The following is a 25,721-nucleotide window of genomic DNA, read 5'->3' on the forward strand; positions in this document are numbered from 1 at the left end:
AACCAAGTGGACTTTGTGTCAAATACACCAGACTGGTTTAACATTTAAAAATCTATTTATGTGTAATCCATCCAGTAGTGAAATGAAGAGGAAAACAACAGATGTAAACAGAAAAAGCGTTTGACAAAAATCTGGCACCTATTCATGATTATAATCATCAATAAATTAGGGATACAGGAGAATCTCTACACCTTGATAAAGAATATCCACAAACAACCCACAACTTAAAATGCTTTATGACAAAAAACTCCAAGTTCTGAGACCAGGAACAAAGCAAGACTGGCTCTTTTTCAACATCATATTGAAAGCCCTAACTAATAAAGTAAGAGAAGAAATGGAAATTAAAAAATATACAGACAGAGAAGTAGAAAATGCAAATTTGTTTATGTGATCATCTCTGTATGAGATCTGAAAGAATCAAAAGGAAATCAGAACTAACAAGTAACATAGGAGGTAAGGTTGATATTCAAAGTCCAGTTGTTTTCCCAAATACCAGCAATGTACAAATGGGATTTGAAATGAAAACATACTACCATTTACACCAGCACCCAAAATACTGAAATACTTATGTTAAAATCTAACAAAATATGTGCAAAATCTAGGTGGGAAACTGCAAGTCTGATGGAAGAAAGAAAAGAACCTAATAAGCTGAGAGAGATTCTATGTTCATGGATAGGAAGACTTGAAAAATATACACATTTGTGGATAGTTGAAATCCTGGTTCTAAAATTCCTATGTCAAGACAAAAACCCAGAACACCCCAGTCAATACTGAAGAGAAACAAAGCTGGAACATGGGAACACCTAAATTCAATACTAATATTAAGGCTACAGAAATCAAGAAAGGATGGTCATGGTGAAAAGGACAGACAAATTGGTGCAACAGATGAGAGAGCCCAGAAATAACCCACAAATTCAGTCAACTGATATTTGACAAAGGAGCAAATGACAGCCTCTTCACAATATGGTCCTAGAAAAACTGGATGTTCACATGAAAGCAGTGAATCCAGACACAGACTCTGTACTCTGCACAAAAATGAAATCAACAGGAGCTGCACTCTTAAATGTAAAATGAAAATCTTTTTATAAAAGTCCTAGACTGTCATACAGGGGAGAAACCTAGATGACCCTGGGTATGGTAAAGGTTTTATAGACACAATACCACAGGCCAATCCATGAAAGAAGTAACCGACAAGCTAGGCTTCATTAAAATGAAAAAAAACTTCTGCTCTCTGCATGATGTCAAAAAATGAGAAGGCAAGTCACAGACTGGGAAAAAGGTCTCACCAAAGACACGTCTAATGAAGGACCTCTATACAAAATGTACAAAGAACCCTGAAAACTCAACAATAAGAAAGTGAATAATGCAATTAAAAAGTGGACAAAAGACCTAAACAGACATTCCACTAAATATATGCAAATAGCAAGCAAATATATGAGCATATGTGCAATATCCATTCCTCATTACGGAATTGTGAATTGAAACATCAGCAAAATATCACTACAATTCAGAAAATTAACACCAAATACAGGAGAAGGCATGCAGTAGCAGGAATCCCCAATCACTGATAATGGGAATGCAAAATGGAACAGCCATTCGGAAGGCATTTTACCTATTCCTTATAAACCTATTCTTATCATAGGATCCAGCATTTGCACTTCTTGGTATTTACCCAAATAAATTGAAAACTTATGTCCTTGCAAGGTAAAGGAAGAGTACAGGGGATGGAGATGGAGAAAACTATGTTATATACATTTATGAATATGGCAAATGAACCCAACTGTTTTGCATCACTACCAAACATTAAAGAACAAAAATAAATCTTTAAAAAACCCCACACATAGATGTTTATAGCTGCTTTATTCAGATTTGCCAAAACTCAGAAGCAATGAAGATATTCTTCAGCAGATGAGTGGATAAATAACTGGGGTACACCTGGAGAATGGGAAATTATTTTGCACTAAGAAGAAATGAGCTGGCAAGCCATGAAGGACAAGGCATGGAGGAATCTTAAATGCCTGTAATTAAGTGAAGGATGCCAATCTGAAAAGACTAGATAGTACATGATTCCAACTGCATGATGTAGTTGCCAGGGGTTAGAGGGATGAACAGGCAATTTTGTGAGCCAGGAAATGATCAGTACATATTGGAATTGGTGTGTAAATAAAAGATTTCCTGCTGTGCTCTGAAAAGAAAGCTGTCCAATGGATATCTGAAACAGATGAGATGGAAATCTGATCTACGCAAATGTAAAATTCATTACTTGGTCTTTAGGAAAAACAAAAACATACCAAAAAAATTTATCCTCCCCCCAAAAAAACCCAACAAAATAAATTTCTGTGTAGCTAAGGTTGTTTTAATGCAATAGGTATTTTGCTTTTGTAACTTTTGAAAGTAATTCTCTATTTCTAGATTTTTAAAAATCAGCTACCTATACAATCAGGCAATTTTGTGTGTGTGTATGTGTGTGTGTGTGCGTGCGTGTACATGAGAGTACATATGTGAATCTCTCTCTTTGGGGAGAAAAAGCTATTTTTTTCTTTCTTCTGTCTGAAAGAGCAATCTTGCATTTCTTTAGAGGTAGTATTAACTGTAGCATTTGGAGGACTCAGTTATAATGCTAAATACTCCCCTAGTATCCAAATCACTAAAAAGCAACTAGGGAGATTTTTGATCTCTGAGAAATGAGAAGTTGGCGATAAGGTATTGTTTTTCAATCATCTGTCTAGTAAAACTTTAAAAAGAAAAATCAAGGAAAAACCCCTGTGCAGAAAAGAACACTGGGGAGCCACCACTCATGGGAGCAGGAATTGCAGAAGCTTTTCTGGAGAACAATTCAAAGCAGTCCTACCATCCTAACAATAGGAGCTAACCTGCACTGTTCTTAGAACCTTTTATATACCTCTGAATAAAACAGTATTATCTCCTCAGTTTCACAGATGAGAAATCTGAGCCAACAGAATTGATGATCAATAGCATATATGAGAATGAAATAGCTTCCAAAAGCTGGCTCTCCACTTTGGTCTTTAACAAGGAGTCTATTCGCATGTAACTCTAATCTGGCCCAGCAATTCTCTCCCTGAGTAGACACCTCCAGAACCCCAGAACTATCTACAAGGGTCAATAGCCTTCTTTCAAATACTATTAACTATTTTATCCTCATTTCTTATTCTAAAAATCCTCAGAATAATTTAAATTGAAATAAGATTGGTTCATTTACTTAACCTGAGATCAGATTTAAAACCACAGAGAAATCAGAGAAAAATTGAAATCTGACAATACATACCTGTTTTGTTTAAGAATCTTGAAATTTTAATGCTTCCTTTCCTGTTTCTCGTTAGTCATTTACTTGTATTAAGAAAGTATTGTAGTTTATTTAGGCCTCATCAACTTCTTGTGTAAATGATTAACAGTCATATTATTTCTCTTTTGAGGGAAGTTTTTATCCTCCCTATTATGCTTTCTAATGGGTTGCTGTTGATACATAAATAAATAAACTATTACATTTTGCATAGTTACTTTGTACTGAACATGGTAGATAACTGAATTTTGATTAGTTTTTTAAATGTTATAGTTGATACTATTGGGTATGATACTAATATCATTATGTCCTCAAATAATTGTAATTTTGTTTCCTTATTTCAAAGGCTACCTTTTATTTATATTTACACCTTATTAAATTCATGTAGACATCTCTAAATGACTTTATTCATGACATTGTAAAAATCCCTGTTTTATTGCTGAGTTAAGTAAAAGTATTTCTAGTATTTTCCTTTAAAGATAATTTTGAAATAGAGAGAAAAGAATCTTCTTATACCTATTTTAACATGAACTTAAAGCTCAGTAATTGTTATTAATTTTACTGAATATCTGATCAGAAAATCATGAACTATTTTATGAGATATATCAATATAGACATATGTATATTTCCTGGGACAACTAGTAGCTTATGAAGGCCCTGTTCCTTTAATATAATGTTTTTCTGAACCGGTAAAATTTCACTTAGGTTTTCATAATATATTCATGGAATTTTTTACATTTACTGATTTATTTACTATCTTCCCAGGATATGTTCTCAAGAATATGCTAGCCTTACAAAGTCCATGGAAAAAAAATTAACTTTAACTTTTTTATGTTGTCAAAAAGTACACAATATAAACATTTGTCTGTTTCTTTAAAAGTTAAAAAAGAATCAGTAAAATTATCTAGCTCTAGTGAATATGTAATTTTAATTTTTAATTTTTTAATTTTTTTTATTTACATATGACAGCGGAATGCATTACAATTCATATTACACATATAGAGCACAATTGTTCATATCTCTGGCTGTATACAAAGTATATTCACACCAATTCACATCTTCATAAATGCACTTTGGATAATGATGTCCATCTCATTCCACCATCATTTTTGACCCCATGCCTCCTCCCTTCCCCTCTCATCCCTCTGCCCTATCTAGAGTTCATCTATTCCTCCTCTGCTACCCCTCCCTATCCCACCATGAATCAGTCTCTTTATATCAGAGAGAACATTAAGCATTTATTTTTGGGGGATTAGCTAACTTAGCATTATCTTCTCTAAGTCCATCCATTTACCTGCAAATGCCATGATTTTATTCTCTTTTATTGCTGAGTAATATTCCATAGTGTATATATGCCACATTTTTTTAAATCCATTCGTCTACTGAAGGGCATATAAGTTGGTTCCACAGTTTAGCTATTGTGAATCATGTTGCTATAAACATTGATGTGGCTGTGTCCCTGTAGTATGCTGTTTCTAAATCCTTTGGGTATAGACTGAGGAGAGGGATAACTGGGTCAAATGGTGGTTCCATTACCAGTTTTTATAAATGGGATGGATTCAAACTAAAAAGTTTCTTCTCAGCAAAACAAACAATTTGTGAAGTGAATAGAGAGCCTACATCTTGGGAGCAAATCTTTACCCCTTGCACATCAGACAGAGCACTAATCTCTAGGGTATATAAAGAACTCAAAAAGCTAAACACCCCGAAATCATTCAATCAATGAATGGGCCAAGGACCCAAACATACAACTCTCAGAAGATGATATACAATCAATCAACAAATATATGAAAAAAAATGCTCATCATCTCTAACAATTAGAGAAATACAAATCAAAACTACTCTAAGGTTTCATCTCACTCCAGTCAAAATGGCAGCTGTTAAGAACACAAAGAACAGTAAGTGTTAGTGAGGATGTGGGGGGAAATGTACACTTATACACTGCTGGTGGGATTGCAAACTGGTGCAGCTACTCTGGAACACAATTTGGAGATTATAATTTTAATTTTTAATAAACATTTATATTTTGATAATTTATATTTTCCCAGAAATTCTCCAACTAATTGGATTGTCACATATGAAACTTAAAACAGAAAATCCTCTGATCTAATGTTTCTTTCTTGTCTGTTATATTCTCTTTCTCACACCTAACTTTACTATTTTTCCTTGATTTTCCAAGATGTTATCTTGTGCTTTTTGAGATCATATCAATTCCATCTCCTTTCCATGCATTTGTTTCTTAATTTCTGTTACTTAAATTTTACAAAGGTGTAAAAAAATGAAAATGAATGTACATTGTCCTTTGGAAGGAAAAATTGTTCATGTGTATCTGTTGCTTCAATTAATGGTAGCATCAAATTGTCCTTTTTTAACATTGGGCCAATTGATCTTCTGGTGTTTGAAAGAAAAGCTCTCAAAATGTACACAAGAGTATTGTCTCTCATTATTTCTTCCCTTTGATCTTATCTACTTTAATGGTATATTATTTATGGCATTGTGGTTTCTGATTATTATAACTTCATGGTATGGAAAAATATTTTCAAAATACATTTATTCTCTTTCTGCCCTTTAGGTTTGCCATGCATTATTCTTTGTTTGAAATTAGCATTCGTTTCTCTCTTTTGTTGCATTTGCCTGATAAATATTTGCACATCTCTTCATTTACAGTTTTTTCTTGATAGTCTGATTTTTATTGTAACTCTGCTGTTTTTATGGGTCTTAGTATAATACATTACACAGTGCTTGGTTTGTCTCTTGCTTATCTTGTTGTAAATTCAAATTTGTTTTACAGGGTTTCCACTGGGGGTGGATATGGACCATTCATGTTAATAAATACCATACATGAGAAACAGTCCTGGGAAAACAACTCAAAGCAGGGACTGAGTCTCTGCATATGTGGTTGAGAAAATGCTGAGATAGGGAAGTGTTTTTACATTTGCTGTTTCTGCCTGGAATTGGGGAACCCTGATCTTCACCCTGAGAAGCAGTATGGGAGGTAATGTGCTTTGTGGAAGTGTCTGTAACATGAATAATAACAGCATCTCTGGTAAATCCAATTTTGTGGGCTGATTACTGCGAACATTTTCTTAACGATCTTTCTAGATAAGCTAACACCTTTAACTTGGACAAGATATAAAACTTACAGTATGACTAAGGGATATATTGAAAAACTCAAAGTGACACAAAAGTGCCACAGATGCATATTTAAAAATCTATAATTGATCTTTTACCTGGTTTTGTATAGTAAAGAATGGCTGGTTTTAAAATTTAAGCTCTTGCACACAAACAGTTCAAGCCAAAGTGACCACATTGTATTATCACACACCATTTATCATCTTCAAAGATATTCCTCTCTACAACTGAGAGCTAGGAAATACTTCAAGCATCAAGCTTGCGGGTAGCTGCTATAACTGGAGTGAGACTGTGTTGCCTGTGGAAATCAATCAAATTGAAGTGAGCCAGTTAAGTGAACGGCGGATTGTCACTGCTAAAATTCTTACTACTTCAAGTGACTACTTTCCACACACATTTTAATTCATCACAGAACCAATCCCACAAGTGTTGGGGAAAGCACACAGCATGGATTCTGACATTCTTCATTGCTAAAGCACCTACACAATCCAAGGATTCTCAGAGCATACACAGTGAACTCCTCGTGTGTTTGCGTTTGAATGCTTTTATCCCACAGTGAGCTCCTATCACAAAAAGACTCTTATACCTTGAATTTAGCTGATTAAGCACATCAAAAATATCTTTGAATATCCCTGAATTCAGACTTCAATTGCCAGGTCCCAGGTGTTTAGATACCAGCCAATGATGCTCTTCTATTTCTCTTAAACTTTGGACAATTATTTCCCTTTTCCTACTTGTGGAAAATAAGCTGTATTTAAAGTAGGAAAAGAAAGATGTTACATAGGTGTAAATAACAGAATCTCTTTTTCTCCCCCCACCCCCTGCAGACTGAGTGCATACAATGGCTGGTTAAATATAGGATATCACCAAATCCGTATTGCTTGACCTGAGTCTCTTATTCCACTTTGCAAATGGCAGACCAACTGCACATGTGCTAATATATACATTCTCTGCATAGAGAATGCTATAGGGACATATGTAGATATTGATAAACAGGAGAGAAAGTTACATTCCAGAGACCAGTGTGTACCGGATCTCAGAAAGGAGAGAGCAAGGCAAATGCAAACACTAATGTGAAGAGAGATCAGATAATAAGAAACATAGACTCAGGAGATCCGCTCACCCACAGGCATCTTTGAGTAGTCAACAGTGCTCTAGAACTCTGGTGCCTCTGAACACGAATCCCACTTCTTGAATCAGCCACACCACACCTTTAAAGACACGCTTAGCACACAGTCCCCCTTAAGTGGAAGCCTTTGGCTGCTGATTTAATTAAAGGACTTCAGCATGTCCCATGGGCACAGTCTGAAGCACTTCTTTGGACATAGACTTCTCCTTTGTGCCAATTTTCTACAGATACTTGGTTTAATAAGCTTTTCTGAATATATAATTCTGACCTTGCAGAAACCTGTGACCAGTATTGTCAAACTCCTTTGGCACAAAGCACAAGCCTAACTAATATATCTGGTCTAAATTATTGGAGCTTTATGAATTTATGAATTATTTTCCCTAAAAGATATGTGCTTCCAAAAATGAATAAGTAATGAATACCTAGTATAGTCCCAAAGACAACTGACTGAATTGGTTCAAAGTGGGGGATTTTCTATAACCTAAACCACTCCTCCATTTAAAAAACTTGGCTCTTACTATCCACCTGTCTGGGTAACTTCTTCACTCAACAGCTTCTTTGATCACATTTTACTATTTTGGAAAACAAGAAATATATCTATGAACATACTGGGAAATAAAGGCAAGCAGACTATCTAGGGATTAATGTGCACGCTGCAATGAATACAGAATCAGAGGGTGAGAGCTGTTATATAATTCCCTTCTCATGCAATAGAAAACAGATTTACTTAATTGCTTGTGCTTAAGGGCAATGTCATCTTGCATGGCTTACTGTTTTATACTGATGGGAGAATATTAAGTTACTAATGGCACAAGTCTATAAAAAAAATTCATAGGCCATGAACTAGCATGTTATAGAAGGAACAGAATTGGCAAGCAATGGCACTAATTTATGAAATTCCACGTTTCGGATGCTTGACTCTTCACAGAGATGATTTTATGCTTTCTGCAAAGCCCATCAGTGCCATGTAAATCAGGAGAGTTAAATTACATTATCAACCCCAATGTTCTTAAATACAAGTTCTCTTCTAGAGAGCAACTATCAAGTTCAGCCTTTGAGCCTCTCTTTGTGGCTGTGGGGTGCATGTTACAGACAAACTGCTTGGGATATTCAGTCTTGCAATACACATTTATTCAGCATTAAATAAGACAGAGAGTGCCATATTGGTTGGAATATTACCAACAGCTTAGAATCCAGCTGATAAATCTAAAGCATAATCATCTACATTATATGGCAAAATTAATTAATATTTCAAACTGAATTTTTTAAAAAGAATTAGCTATTGATGGACACAATACCTTTATTTTATTTATTTATTTTTATGCAGTGCTGAGGATCAAACCCAGGGCCTCACATATGCCAGGCAAGGGCTCCACCACTGAGCCACACCCTTGGCCCCTCAAACTGAATTCTTGATTTAAGAATTAAGTTAGGAGAACAGCTGGGCTAGAGAAGAAGCCTTTCCCACCCTGAGTAAAGGACCCTCAGGGGAGTGACATGTGAACTTTTTACCCCTCCCACACCTTCCATCCAAGAAGGAGAAATTGCAAAAGACTCTATGTAGCAGCAAGTCAGCTGAAAATATTGGCACAAGCCTTTTCCTGTTGTGATAAAAAAAAAACCAGTCACAATTTTTAAAAGTGGGAGGCACTTAAACTTATAGTAAAAGAAAGGCTAAGGGACTATACCAATTAAGAATGTTCTCCAAAGCTTTGATTCAGTGAGAACAATTAGAGAACTAATACTTATAAAACCAAATAAAGAAAAAAAAAGAAAAAGAAAACAAAAATGGTACTGCAATTGTACATAATTCTAGGTAGATGTCTAATATCTCAGTTTTCCATTTTCTTTTAAAAATTTTCTCTTTTTAATACTGATATCCAGGAATTGCCTTAGCAAATCCCCAAAGTGGATGGCTTAAAGCAACATATTATGTCGTCTCATGGTCGTGGCAGCCAGAGGTCTGAAATGTGGGTGCTGGTATGGCCCTGCTCCCTCCAGAACCTGTAATTCTGATTTCTTCCTTGCCTGTTCTGGCTTCTGGTGCCCCAGGTACTTCTGGGTCGGTGCAGAATAACTACACTTCTGACTCCTCCATGTTCTTATGACCTTCTTTCCCCTGTGTGTCTGCATCTCTCTGTGCCTCTGTCTACAGAGCCTTCTTTTTATAAGGACACCAGTTACTCAGGAAGACCTCAGATTGATTTTACTAAATTATTTTTGCAATAATCTCTTATTTCCAAATAAGGGTCATATTATGAGGCATTGGGCATTAGGAGTTTAAAACATATGAGAGAGGACACCCTCAAATTCCTAGCATCATCGTTAAAACTGTGTAAGATCCTGATACGTTAATATACCTGTATAGGTATATACATATATTTAATAAGGTGTTGCCACATGAATGTATTTCAATTGACCCTGATATGGCTTTCTGCTTCAGGGGATGCCTACATGGTAAATGCATAAGGACAAACCCAGGCTTGACATCTCCATACAGTAGGAAGTTTCCGAGTCAAGGCACTAAGATGGCAGGTTGGCTGGCCCTGCTATCCTAAAGTTACACACATGCAACCAGTCGATGGTCAGCCTTGGAGGCTCACCAACACTGAGCCATTATCCAAGTGTCAATTTTTCCTTGAGATCTGTGACTTTTATTCATTTATTTATTTTTAACATGGAACCCTCACCAGTGAGGAGGCAAAATGGAATGGAACCCTGAAGAAGACCCACAGATTTGGGCTTGAAGTTCCACCAGTAACCAGATAAGGGACTCTAACAAAGTTTTTGTACTTTTCAAGTCCTCAATTTGTACACCTGTACAATGAAGAGTCTTATGCTGTTGTCCAGAACAGCTACCAGAAACACTGGGGTGAGGCATTCAGATAAAATACTTATCAAATGTAACTTACCCCCAGTTCATCATAATATGACCTGTTCAAAGTAAACACCTGTGTGAGAGTAATTTCCATGTCCTGGGATACTAACCACAACCTCTCATGAAGAATAGCATTTAGTATAAGTGCGACATGCATCAGTTTTAATTAAAATTGCAGGTTAAAGTAAATGTGCTCAATTTCTGGTAATTACACAAACAAAATTAGATCAAAACAGAATTGAGACACCAGATTCACTCATTTAATATGCATTTCTAGAGCATCACCTATGGGCCTGATGTTTTTTTTTTTTTTTAAAGGCCAGGTGTTACAGACTTGAGCAATAGGAAAAAGGATGACAAAAATATCATGACTTACCCCACCGACTTTCTCAAAGTGAGATCCATCTTTCTTAAAATCCGTGAGGGCCTCTTTGAAATACCAAGTGAACATAATGTCTAACAGCGGATCGTGTTGTGCCTGGCAGGGCAAAATGACGCTTTCACCCACAGAAACGTCCATGTTAGATGGCGCCAGCGTTATCCTAGTTGGTTCTATTAGGGAGATAATTCATAAGTAAAACTTTAGCATTTCTGTTGTGATGAAAGCAATTTGTACAGGCAAATTCTTCATCCACCCTATAGTGTGTGAGCTTTTATATGCTTAGGTATACACACACATCTATGCAATGAAAAGCCTCCATGGTTAAAATAGATGTTTTAATGCAGTCCTATAATACATTTCATGGGATCCACCAAATTTTTTGAAAATAATTAGCATATCTGAGTCAACAGATTACAAAAGTTTAAGATGAAAGTCACCAGTAAGCAAGAGTTATAATAAGACTGAAAAATCCATTTCAACTTAGTTTTATGGTTTTGTGAAATATAGTGGGAGAAACAGAAACTACTGTGTTTTCACCAACTTTCAATGACTAAAAAACACATTAACATCAAAATTCAAATAGACTCAAACCTTTGATGTGTACGTGGATTTGAAAAGCTCAGAATAAGCTTAGAGATGCTTAGAATAAGCGCAATGGGAGGGCACTCTGCTAAAATGTTAACTGATGTCGTTTTTTTCCCTAGTGGAAATGTCTGTGGCACATTCTGCCTGCCCTTACCATGAACCTTCTATCTTTTCTGAATTAAATTTCCTTGCTCCAATTTTCCCAGTGCCATTCCCCTTGATGTTACACCATGTGGCAGAAAATGTCTTCAAAAGTCACTTGCATATGTGGTCTGTACTTTCTTGATTAAATAGCCTCTTTAACCCAGTAGTTGGGCATAGGTCTCCCTGACTAACCTGTTCTCATCAAGGTCCCCTGCTATGAGACCCAATGATAAAGTCTTGGTCTCATTCTTTGAGCCTCTAAGCTCTGTCACACTTGATCACTGGTTCTCCCTCGTACTCTTTCCTCAACTGGTTTTTGGGACATCATGCTCCTGCAGTATTATTTACTGTCCTGGTCATTCCTTTTCTCTATCTCTCTTTAAGGTCTCACTTCTGCTACTATATTTCTTAATGTACAATGAATGTGTCAAGCTCAGTCCTTTTTAAAATTCTTTTTAAAGTGATCTAAGATGGTGTCTTGGCTTCAAGTCCTCATCTATATGCCAACAACTGTGAAATTATCTCTTCATCTTTGATTTACACAAGTCCAAGGTCATCTATCCAACCACCTACTCACTGTCTCCACTTAGGTGTTAGTCACCATTAGTTCCCATAAAGTACATTGTAGGATTAAATTCTTAACTCTTTTGAATTAAGGCAGAGCAGAGTACAATGCTTTGGCTGATGAAATGTATGTAAGAGTTACATGTAGCAGCGACAGGCAAAATTCTGCAGGAACTAATAGGTAATGTGATGTGTCTCCTTCCTGTTCTGTGGTGACGTGCACTGTCCCAGATGGTGGAGACACTGGGGGTCTTTGTTCCTGAATGAGGAAGCAAAGCTGACTCACTGAGGACTTGCAGTATGCATGAAAAGTGAAGCCAGGCTATTTTAATCCACTAAGATTTTGGCAAATCTCTGATCTGCTTTACAGGGAAAGATCCTAACGATATTCTAAACATCCAAACTATGCTCATGCTCTTCTTTCACCCCAAAGCTTTGAAACCCACAGCCTGAGCAATCTCAGCTGTTCTGCCATTTTTTTCATTTGCTCACCACACACCCTGCAGTCCCTCCTGACTCCTTTCTGAGACCTGAAATCCAATTTGTAAACACCTTATCCTTCAGAATATATGCAGAATCTTATCCCATCCCATTAGCTCCTCAGCTGCCAATCTCACTTGGATCATCATCACTTCCTGTTGGTTAACAGTCATGGGCTCCTGAGACTTTGAAAAACAGCTAGAGTCACCCTTTCACATCATCTTATTTCTCTGCTGAAAACCTTGCAGTAGTTCCACTTTTCAATTCAAGTGAAAACTGAAGTCTTAGCAAGATCTACAATTGGTCCACATAACTGCACCCTAGAAATCTCCTGGTAATCTCCTTTATCTCCCTGGAGTCTTTGTACCAAAATTTCCATCTCACTTATCTTGATTCATACTCTAACTCATATTTCTTCATATAGTCTCTTTACTTTCTCAAGTGTTTGCAATATACTTCCTTCTAATGATCTCCTTATTTCTTCTTCCTAATTTTCATTTCTCTATCTTGGGCAGAATGTAAAAAGAATGACTAAAGATTCTGTTTCAATGTTTTCACTGATCCAGCTCAAACAATGGGTACATAATAGGTGCTCGTTTTTTTTCCCCTGAATGGATAAATGAACAAAATTAACCCAAAACTTAAATCTTATCGATATCAACAGTTATTTGATGAGCTTGAACATCTCCAGAAAAGACCAATTTAAATGAAAAAGAGAACACACTTAGAAGATCTGACCCAATAGGAGAACATAAAATAAAAGATTATCAGCATATGCCATTTTCCCATCATCCCAGCACAGTAGTAGCCAAGTACCTCACCATGTCCACTGTGCTGTGCTATAGAAGTATACAGTGTCATGTTCTTGACCATCACTTGTTAGAAACACAAGCGCAAACACATTTTTTACCTTCACAATGTACCACATTTTGTGGAAAACACATGCCCAGTTTCTTTAACCATAATAATAATATATGTCATGAAACGCATCTCTGATAAACCCATCTTGACGAAACACACGCACCTGTGACTACCAAGTGTGTTGTCCCATTGGCTTTCCCAAACTGGTTTTCTGCTGTGCAGGTATAGGTTCCTGAGTCAGCCTTTGTCACATTGTCTATTTTGAGTCCTCCATCTTTTAAAAAAGAAAATCTAAAGGAAAAGTACATTTGATCAATAAATGTGTAATAATAACTTTTTTTTTCAAAAAATAAATAACAATTTTTTTTCAGAATTTATTATCTTATGCTAATACTGTTAAGGTCTGATAAACTAAGCCATGGCCTTTTAGGAATAAAGAAAATGAAAAGAAAACATGCATAGATACACAGAGTTGAATAAGAAAAGATGCTCTACCAAATTGAACTTTGCATGATGTTTTTATGCAGCACTACTAAACAGCATTACTTAACATTGCACCTAATTTGTAAATGCCTTTATCAAATAAGTGTGAAATGTTTTCCAAAAATATATATTGTTGTAGATTACTCATGGGGTAACCTTGTAAGTTTTCAGAAAATAAAAAGCAGACATGTCATCATTTCCCTTAAATTTGAAAAAAAATATATGGAAACCAAGAAACCTGCTTGTCTTTCATTATGAATTAGGAAAGTCACAGTTGACTTAATAAAAATTCAAGTTTTGTAAAAAATAAAAATTGTGTGGTCACCTATGAGCTATTGTAAAGATTCTGAAAACTTTGATTAATATTACTTTTAAGTTTTTGAGCATCCATTTGAAATACTTAAAGCTTTAGCATCTTACTAATTGATCAAGGAAATATTATAAGTGTCTTATATGCAACAGGCACTCGGAAAGTCCCTGGGGTTTTTTACCTATAGATAAAAAGTCTCCATCTTTGTGGAAATAACAGTCTACTAGAATCGCAGACATTAAGCCACTAAGTAAATGTGAAAATTTCAGAGATTTGAGAAGTATTCTGAAGGAGAGAGAGAGGGTGAAAAAGAATTACTTGATGTGCACTTCCAAGGTAGGGGGTTTCAGAAGTCCTCTTAGAAGGGGAGTCACTTGCACCAAGAAAGAACAAGATAGGATTATCATCTCTCATCCGTCTGATCCTTGTACCTTTGTTGCCCAAGTTGTCTACTCATGATCATATTCTCTCTCTTTGAATTCCTAAAATCATTATATCTATACTATCTACTGACAACTGAGAAGGGCTTTTATCTTTTGTGATTCCTATTCTTAATGCATGAGTGTTGCATTTATGCAAATGTATGGCAAACTTCTTAAAAGCTTTGGAGCCCCAGTGTCAGAATGGTTAATACATGTTTCCACTTTTTGGGCCACCCATAGAAGAGCTAGGTAAGATGACAAGGATATTAGAATAGAATGGAGGATATCAACTCAGGATTTAAATATTATCTTATTTGTTGCAAGATTTTTAGATGTGTAACATCTTTATAACTACAGAGTCACAAAAAAGTCACTGTGAGTAGAGTTTATGTATCAAATAATATGGGCAGCATTGATTTTGTATGGTTTTTTAATAGCCTGGTGATTTACTTTCATTTGCATCCTCCTACCTTTTCTCAAGTAAAGAGGTCCAGAGAAAATTAGCACCAGTACAAAGGAGCTGTTCATGATCCTGGATCCTGAGGAGAGCTATCCATGAATGTTTGCTAGTCATGTGTTATTTTTCTTAACTATATCAAGGTAGGTTAAAAACAAGAGTTTGGGATATTTGGCCTACTAAGAAAATCAAAAAACAAGAATATTGTATTTCAAATTGGGGAAATTTCATTAAAAATATTTAAAAATTCCAAGAATTTTTCTAGGAATCAATAGAAAAGCACACTGTATTTGATTTCCTTCATGAACTGTGACTATTTGTTTAGTATAAAATAAAAGCCCATTTTTGTCTCAAAAAGGTAATCAAAGAACTTTACAAAAAATATCTTTATATCTTAGTCTCCCAGAGAGCAAAGACTTTTTTTTAATTAGTATGCAATAATAACTGAATTCCCTGAAGAGTAGAAAGATGTATGAAAATTTAAGATATGAAAGTATAGATCAGGAATTTTGAGAACCGTGGGGAGTAAACTTAAGTATAAATCATGCCTCTCTCGCTCCACCTGCCCAATCCTTGCTGAGACTTTCCTCTCAAGTACCTCATTGACTGTAGGAAGAAGACTATATCCTCAATATGAAAACCTAGAAATCACTTACCTAAAGCAAAGATAAAATTCCTAATTACTATTACTATTAAAGAAAAGGCCAACATAGAGGGAGAGGTAAAGGATAAATTGAGAATCTAATTGAGGAAAAGAGAGTGATGGGATATCCGATCGAGAAACTCCTTGGAAGAAAGAGAAACTGTAATCAAGGACACTGCTCCCAGCACATTCTAGTTGCTGATCCCATCAGTAAAATCTGGGGGCCATGACACACAAAGAGAATATCACTTGATCCAAAACACTGCTCTCCAAATGTCACCCATGAAAAGAAAATGAAGATTTTCTGGAGACTTTAACTATGTAAAGAAAGGAAGCTGGCCAATGATATCAGAAGGTTAGGAAGACATTTAAATGGCAGAGGCAAACTCATCTGGTTTGAATGACAGGAAGGGGACAGAACTGGAAACTCGATGAATTAGTAAGCTTTCAAACAAAGACAAAAAAAATGCCTCCTGTTGACTGATCAGATGTTGAGCTTTCATTTATAGCTTCTGATCTTGATATCACAAAAGTAAGATAGGTAATTCCAGTTATCTCTTCATGTTATGAATTAGTAAATTTCCACTAAAAATAAGAAATTATTTGGAATATTGGGAGAACAAGAAGTCCTTCATCGTATTAACTCAAGTTAAAATTGGGTAAATCTGTCTTCATGGCCATGTTGACATGAGGCACAACTTCACAGGCCAGGACTAACATCTTAGGAATCACTGGAGGACTTGAAAACAAACATAATGACTCTCAAAGAATGTAAACTCTGTGTGTATCATAAAAATTGAGCTAATTGGTTATTTTCTTCCTAAATTGGTTCTTCCAGTAAGTTCTAAAAGGCCCACAGGGCATTTTGCACAACATAAAAATAAACAATATTCAGTAAATGGATGAAGTAATTGTTTCTCAACAGAAAACCTTCAATAAGCCAAGCTTCCCTACAGAGATTTGAAGTGAAAATTTTATACCACTTCACTATAAATGAAATTGCTTTCTAAGCTTTCTGGGAACAGGTTTTTCTGCAAACAGAGCTGAAAATATAGATAACAATGAGAGACTCTAGTCTTGGCACAGAAGGTTAAATAAAGATTTCTGAGATTAACATTCAGAAACATGGTATTCCAGTTTGCTTTGAGTAATGGGCAATTTAAATCACTGTGGCATTTTAACTTCTTGATCAGTTTCATAATATACCTTTATGTGTAATTTTTATTGGCCTTTTCTGTTGTAGCAAGAGGTTAATTGTTTCCCTTAACTTTATGCAGTCTGCGGATGGTTTGGGATAAGTCAACGTAATTACTCTGAGCTGCTCTAATGATCCATGATATAATTCAGTGATGGCATTGAATTTATGACTTTTAAAAAACACTGTTTGCTCAGAAAGTATAATGTTGTCTAGGCAACGCTGACCTGTGCTTTAGGATGGCATTTAAGCATCCGTAATAACAGTGTGTTCCAGAACATGGAAAGTGTGGGGTGCTCCATATATAAAGCAGGGTGTTGAAGATACTGCTTTCCCTTTGCCTGTGTTCTGAATATGATGGCAACTTATTCAACTTGGATTTAACAAACACACTGCCACTCCTCCTTTACTCAGGAAGTGCACCTCAGCAGAGATGAGACCACATAAAGTCGAACTGATTACTGCTGTACAGAAAATTGACAATGCTATTTTGGGTAGTGCCTTCTGAGCATGTATTCTAAGGGCTGTTTGCATACAATTAGTTCCAAGAGAAAAGCACTCACCATGCATATGCTAGATAATGACAGTCAAGGAAAGGAACTATGTATTGATGAAACGGAGACAAAATAAACACCAGAGAAAAAGACAGGGTATCTTCTCACCTACAGCTACTCTCACACCTACAAGTTTGGCAGAAGCACTGTCCCTCCTACAGTTCAAAGATCACCTGCAGACAGTGTTTAGAAAAATAATACTAGACTTTCATTCTTTCTGGTCTTTCATCTTATAAACCCAACAGTGTTTGTTTAGTGATCATTAGTCAGACAATCTACTAGGAAAAGAGAAGCGGAAGGGGAAAGAGTCAACTATTAATGATCATATCTTTGAGGAAGGTAGCAGTGAAATCAGAAGTGGCTCTGTGGTTTTGCCGGACACACATGTTCCATGGAGCAGGCACCTGAAGTCCTAGAGTAGATGGAGATTGGCTTCACTCTGCAGCTGGGGAAACACTGAATTGAGACCAACAGACATGCCTTCATATTCATAAGGATGGAACTAACAATAAAAGGTCATTTGCTTCACTTTAATTCAGTCTTTCTAAATGTATATTATCAGGTCAAATATATCTGGAGCTAAATGAATTTATATGAAAGTGACAAAAATTTTCTCTCTAGAGGACTCAAATCTGTAGGGAAAAAAAGGACCTTTAAAGAGGATTTCCAGTCTAAATGATTATATTCAACTGTGCACTTAATTCATTCATGAGGCCCAGGCAATAATTCATTTGAAATATTTGCATCTGTAAACAAAAGAATATCCACAAATATCACAAATACTCAAATATTAAATGATAATACAAACAAATAAAAATCCCAGACAAATAAGATAAATGATGGTTTGATGGATTATATATTGAAAGAAAACTTCAAAGAGTATAATAATTAAGACTCAGAGGTCCCCACCCTGGGCTCTCTTCTTCTCTGATCCCTGATTCAAATCAATGAAAACCAAAACCATCCACTTTATTGCTTATATTACAGATAAAGTGATGCAAACTGCTTCAGTGAGCAACCATGGGCTCCTGACACCTCATCTCAGAATGTGGTAGACTGGACTTCATTGGCACTTGTGAAAAACCAGTGGTGCTACCCTTACAGGTAGGCCCAACTGTGTAATAAACAGAACAGCAGGACATGCACCCCCACCCAACTGGCAGATACCAAATAGAGAATAGGGAGGAGACCCATTATGCTAGGATCTTCCACAGAAATTCAGGAGCCAGACAATTCCCTATGAAGAAGTTGGAGAAAGACCCAGATGATACTCTAATGAGTGTCCTCCTCTTTAGAAAGTAGAAACCCTAGAAAGGAAGTCAATTCCAACAATAACACTGAAGTGCAAAAGACTTATGGTATGTGCATAGGAGGAATTTCATCAACTCAAAGGTTATAGAGGATGCTGAATTATTTTTGTGGACCCAAATTGATTTTTTTGGGGGGAAGCAACACTGATCTTCCTTTGGGAAGTCTTAGTAGGGCTATAAATCATGGAAGCCTGTCTTATCCTAGCTGAGGGAAGTCTGGTGAGTTACTTTACTAGGCACCAGTTACCTGGAGAATTTGTTAAATTAGCAGTTGTTGGGTCTACTGTCAGATTAGGCTGGAGATGACCCAAGGATTTGCTTTTCTAATAATTCCCCAGTGTATCTGGTGGAGTTGAAGTGGGGACCACACTCTGAGAAGCAGTATTCTGCACTATGGTCATTGGACTATCCATCTTCAAACTATGTGTCAAAGTCAGGCTCTGTAACTTGTCTAATCATTCTGTTTAAAATCCTTCAGTCAATTCTTTGAAAGAGTTCATAAATTTCTAAAGGAAGCATGCTACCAAGAATTGGTATTTTGCACACACTGTTTTTTCCATAAACATTTATTTTCTCAACAAAAATAAATGGTACTGAAACAATCTTCTATGTAGGAAGGACAAGGCTTAATTATAAATTAAGGGCAACCAACAAGCACCTATCTTATTGTTCAGTTCTTGCAAGACAGAACAGTTGTGCCCCAATGCTCCAATTCCAAGGTTATCCTCCTTTATAGATATTCATCAATATTCAAGTCATCATTTGAAAATTCATTCAGCATTACTAACCATTCTAGGGTATAAAACTTGTTTTAGCACTTGAAGATTCTTGAGGTCACTCTCTGTAGAACAAATGCACACATGACAAGAGTTCTGATACAAGTGAGGATGGAGAAGATCTTCTACAATTCTCCAGGCATCAGGTTGGGACCTTTTGCTGGCAATTCAACTCACCCAATGATTCAGAAGTATGTTTGGAATTTTTGTCTTAGATCCTCCAGTGTTAGCCTTTCTAGAAGTGCCTTACAGAGAGACTTTTTTCCTATGATGACTGTTGCACATTTGAGAATTTGTTCCTTATAAATCATCTTGCCCAAAATAGAGTGCTAATGTTGCATAACTCAAATACACAGGTCTAGACTCATACATCTGTCCACCCTATGGAGTTGGTTCCAATCTGTTTTCCCAGAGAAATCTCAAAAATTACAATCTGAACTTTCTGGATCCTCTTCCATGCAGAGAAGCACTAACAGCCTATTCAGTCACAGGTCCTGGGGAGTCACCACAATCTTAGTAAGAGGATAGAAACTTCAATACTAACCTAATTGACTTTTAGGCATTTGACTTTATATCTTCACAGCAGAACTTCCTATGATCTCCAAATTCTTGATGCTGAACATACACTTGAACTTATTAAAAATATGCACATTAAAAAAAATCACACAAAAGTAGCTAAAAGAAACATGACTCATATACTCTTCCAGAGGCTTGAGTCTCCCCCCCCCCAGCTGCCTTTTCTCTTGCAGCATTAGTGATTGAACCCAGTAGCTTGCATAAGCTAGGCAAATGCTCTGCCACAAAGATATGTCCCCAGTCCCTAGAATGTTTTTTTTTAAACTGATAGTTCTCTCTGGACTGGGAGAAGAAAATTAATTGGTTCAATTTTGTTTTAAGGATGTTTTGCCTTTCTTGGTTCTCATGAGTATCCATTAGATTTGGGTTCACATGTATGCATTTCTTGGTCTATTGAGAGTTGTATATCTCCTCATCAAATGGTTTTATTGCATTCTATGGATACTGTTTATTAATAAGCAGTATTTTTCTCCATTCATTTGTTGGCACAAAGTTCTGGGTCCAAATTGTGGACCTCCACTAAGGAGTACAACTGGTGGCACATATTCTATAAATGAACCTCACACATTCATTCTGTAGCACATTTCTAAACCTGTGGTATGAAACATGCTCTGCTATAAGCAATAAATATTCCCTGGTAAGGATTTTTGCTACCCTAATGTAACTCACATTTAAGTCAATTAGAAATCTGGAATATATTTCTCTCCAAATTTTCCTCTCAATGTTTGGTCTGTGTGTACTTTCACAAACGGTCTCAAATGCTTTGGAAAGAGACATGATACAAGTAATAACATAAATAAGAAGACACAGAGTGATTAAAACCAGGGGGAAGTAATAAAGAAATAATAAATATACTGAGGTATAAGAATTTCAAATTATCTAAATTAGAAAAACATAAATTTAAGTAAAACTTGAAAGTACTATGATTTTTCCAACTAAGTCAATTAATAAATACTGTGAAAAATTCAGTGCCTAACCATATCTTCACACTAAAATTAAAGGTATTTATTTGTCTGGCACTTAAATGTAAAAGGTCAGAAAATCAGCTCTTCATTTTTTAGAAACAGATTTTTTTATATATTCTACCTTAATATATAGACTTTTCCCCAGGATTTTAGATTTTAAAAGAGTCATATACTCTCATCTTCCCACAGAAACTGCCCTAGCAATGAAATCTGCATTAGGACAGAATTAGAAAATTCACAAATAAGATCACAAAGTAAAAAACAGGTCACAGAGCAAAATGATTTTTTTTAAAGTTTTGTAGGCAGTGAAAAGTTGACCTAAGTATACTAACTTGATAGAAATTTCATAACAGATGAAAAATCAGAATATGGAAGCATCAGAATATGGAAGGCAGCAATCATCATGTCCACTCTACCTGATAACTTCCTTGTATAAAAATGCTATGGCAATTGTATCTTATACAACCATCTGAGCATCCATCTATCCATCCATCCACATACCCACCCATACACTCATCCATTCATCTACCATCCATCTGTCCACCATCTATCCACCCATCCATCCACACACCCAAACTTTCATCCACCCACCCATCTATCCACTCATCTATTCATTCACCATTTATTCACCCATCATCCATCCATCTATCATCCATCTACATATCCATTCACTTCTTCTGTGAAAGGCTTCCAGAAGGGGAGAAAATACTATAACTGAACTGTCCATATTTTAAATAGGAGATCTCAAGGATAGAAATCTATTTTAAAATCAATTTTACATATTTTGCAGGAACAGTTGAACAAATTAAATTAAAAAAAAATTATAGATATGTTTAATACATGGCACATTGCTCAAGAGAGGATGAAAACCTTCAACAAGTATTGTTGAGTACTTATAAAGCACTACAAATTTTTGAAAACTATGAGTAAGAAATAGATCCTATTCTTTAGAGACTTCTATTCTAATGGCCAAGGGGATCCATGTAATTCATGCATAATTAAGTGTAATTATTACATATAAAAATTTACATCTGAGGAACATATTCATCCAGTTCTACCTCCCTAATATATCCTCTTCTTCATTTCTACTATCTAACTCTAAATATTCTCCAGTTACCCTGAGTTGTCTCCTAATCAGATTCATTGCTTTTCTCCTTTTTCGATTCAAACCACTCTCCACACTGCAGACAGAGTTATTTTTAATCAGATTATGTTACTCTTGCTTTCACAGCTTAAATGATTTCACATTCCATTTAAAATAAAATCTAACATTTTTGCCAAGTCTTCAACGACGTTCATCTGTGGGATTTAATGTTTTTTACTCCCCCCAATCCCATGACACTTCAGTGTCACTGCCCTTCCTCCTGATTAGTTTTCTATTAAAAAATTACTTCATTAATAAGGCCTTTTTCAAATGCACTATATAATCATTCTTTTCATTTCTTTTATGTCTAAAGAAATGATCTCTTTTAGCTTACTTATATTTGGTCTCTTCCTTATGCAAAACCCATGAAGAAGAGGGCATGTCTTTCTAATTCATCCTCTATCCTCAGAGCTCAGAACAATGCAAAGCACATGGTCCGTGTTTCCAACTGCACTTCCCAAACATGGATACCATGATCTCCAACCCATGGAATTTTCTGGTGTGTTAGTCAGCTTTTCATCATTTGACAAATACCTGAGAACAACTTAAAAGGGGGGGAAAAGGGGGGAAACGTTTATTTTGGCTCATGATTTTCCAGAGATTTTTGCCTATGGTAGGCAGGCCTCATAGGACAGATCATCATGGCAGTTGGTCACGTTGGAGGAAAGTTGCTTAGCACACTTAAGCCAGGAAGCACAGAGAAAGAGGTGAGAGAAAAGGGACCCGGGACAAGATACAGTTCCCATGGGCATATTCCCAGTGACCTACTTCTTCCAACCGTGCCCCACCTAACTACACTTTCCACCATTTTCCAATAGTGCATGTAGCTATTAATGGATTAAAACATGGATGAAATCAGAATCCTTGTGGTCTAATCACTCAACTATGAACATCACTGCACTGGGGATAAAGCCTTCACCATGATTCCTTGGGGGTTACCTCATATCCAAGCCATCTTGCTTTTGCTCCTCTAAGAAGTCCACTAGTAGCTGTGTGCAGCAGCCCACACTTATAATCACAGATACTTGGGAGGCTAAACCTGGAGAATCACAATTTCTAGATCAGCCTCGGCAAATTAATGGGACCCAGTCTCAAAACAGAATTTTTAAAAAATGGGTTACTGGTGATATAACTCAGTGAGGTATGCTTGCCTAGCATGCATGAGACCCTGGGTTAAATCTCCAGTACATAAGAAAGTCCATCAGCAGATAAACACATTAGCCTTAGAAAAGAAGAAAATCCATTCATTTGCAACAACATGGATGAATCTGCAGGACCTGCTGAAAGAAATAGTCCTGACACAGAAAGACAAATATCGCATGACATTGCTTACATGTAGAATTTTAAAAAGTCAGACTCATAATAGCAGAGAGCAGCACAGTGTTTGCCAGGGGTTGGAGAGTAAGAAAACTGGGGAGATGTTGGTTGAAGAATATAAAGGCTCAGTTATGTAGTATGAATAAATTCTGAAAGTCTAATGTGCAACATGGTGATTATAGCTAATAACTTTCTGCTGTACACTTGAAATCTTGAAAGAGAGTTGATCTTAACTGCTTTCATATGCATTAAAATGTTACTTATGTGGGGTGATGGATATATTAATTAGCTTGATGGCAGCAGTCATTTCCCACTGTGTGTCAAAACATTACCTTGTATTCTTTAAATATACACAACCTTTACTTGTCAAGCATAACTCAAGAAAGTCCAGGGAAGGAATAAAAAAAGGGAGTCCAGCTCCCCTTCCTTTGATCTTTGGAACCAATGGAATGCAGAGAAATGGCACTGGGTCTTGGGAGTTTGGATTGTAATTGTTTATCAAAAGGGCATGTGGAATCAGCTTGGTCCCCACGTATTGGGAGCTGGTAGAAGCAGTAGGATGGGGAGCCTTGGGGGAGGTCTTTTGGTAGATGAGGATGGTCTTCAAAGGGGATAGGAGGACCCAGCTTTCCTCCCCTCTTTGCCTTCCTAACTCTAAGGAGAGTGGTTTTGCTTCAAACATGCTGCCATTATAAAGTGCTGCCTCACCAAAGGCCCTAAACAATGGGTGATGATTGACAGAAACTTCTAAAATTGTGGGACACAATGAATCTTTTCCCTTTATAAGTTGATCTCTCAGGCATTTGCTATAGAACAGGAAATCAACTCAGGGGCCTAGATGATTGGGCTTCCATCTTGCTACTGTGAATCCTCACTTTTCATGCCTGTGGATGCTCAAGGAATTATTCTGACTCCTGAAAGGGCATCCCTTTGGGAGGAAACCCCTAATAGCTGTGTATAGAGACCACAATGAGAGGTCTTGGGACAGCAGGAGGAGAAAGGTCTCTCTGAGAAGCGTATTCTGGTTTCTCTTGCTCTAGCCCCGACTGAGATAGCCTGAGCATGCACCATCCAGCCAATTGCAGTGTTCCTGGACTTGTGACCCATGGAAACCCTGAGAGATGATAAAATGGCTGTTCTATTACACCATTAAGCCTCGGGGTTATTTGTTATGCAGCAATCATTAGTGGGAACAGTAGATGCTAAATGAATATTTGAGGAGTGAATGAAGGTTGACATGAACAAAGATGTATGTCGGAGAAGCTGGGAACACAGGATGGATAAGGCAAGGGTTGTGCCAGAATTCAAGTGCACTGCATTCTGCAGGAACTGCCAATTCCCTGGTGGGATAACTGATATGACAGACATGAGGGAGTCACAATAGCAAAACAGAAAGAGCAGTTATGGCTGCCCACTGTGCTTCAGGAAGAGTGCTATTGGCAGGTAAGACCAAGCCAGACCTTGAGACATGAGTTGGAGTTTCCTAGGTTGAGAAGAAAATAAACTCAAGCCAGAGGAAATTGTAAGAGCATACGTGAAGAATGTAAAGGGAAGTCTCCTCCTTTGTTCTTTAAGAGTTATTGAAAAGGCAATGGTGTATGCTCTACCACTTCTATACTGATGGTACCAAAGAGTCAGTATGCTTAGTTTAAGGGAAAGCTCCTGTTTCTTCCTATTGCAAACTTTTTAGCAGAAAAAATATGCAAAAGTGGTATGCAATGATATTTTGGTTTTATACAATTAATTAAAACATAATATATTTGTTTGTTTTAATTAATTGTATACACACACATATAATTATATATGTAATTTTGAGTGAGAGCAGAAATAAGGAAAATGGATTGGGCTGTGGACAAGTGTACACTGGCTTTAGGGTTTGGGTGAGACATGCAGTATGACTAAAGGAATGTGCATGGGAAGATCCTCCAAATAAATAAAACATTTGAGTTGGGCATGGATACCAGTTAATTTACCCAGTTCTTGCAACAAACTGGATTCAAGTGTATTCTGACAGGCAAATAAAACATTTGAGTTGGGCATGGATATCAATTAATTTACCCAGTTCTTGCAACAAACTGGATTGAAGTGTATTCTGACAGGCTCATTCAGATTC

The 25,721-nt window shown here is 36.5% G+C and overlaps 1 protein-coding gene across 1 annotated transcript in view; it reads right to left on the reverse strand.

Moving 5' to 3' along the window:
• LOC143410709 (contactin-3-like) overlaps positions 1-13,764 on the reverse strand; it is a 55,006-nt gene extending 41,242 nt beyond the window's left edge. Inside the window, exons 1-2 of the mRNA XM_076871481.1 lie at positions 13,620-13,764; positions 10,817-10,992 (exon numbers count right to left, since the gene is read on the reverse strand). Of these exons, the coding sequence (XP_076727596.1) occupies positions 10,817-10,992; positions 13,620-13,764 (321 nt within the window). The remainder of the gene's footprint in view (positions 1-10,816; positions 10,993-13,619) is intronic.
• Positions 13,765-25,721: the final 11,957 nt, after the last annotated feature.

This window comes from Callospermophilus lateralis, chromosome 11 (assembly GCF_048772815.1).
Source record: "Callospermophilus lateralis isolate mCalLat2 chromosome 11, mCalLat2.hap1, whole genome shotgun sequence".
NCBI classification, from domain to species: Eukaryota; Metazoa; Chordata; class Mammalia; order Rodentia; family Sciuridae; genus Callospermophilus; species Callospermophilus lateralis.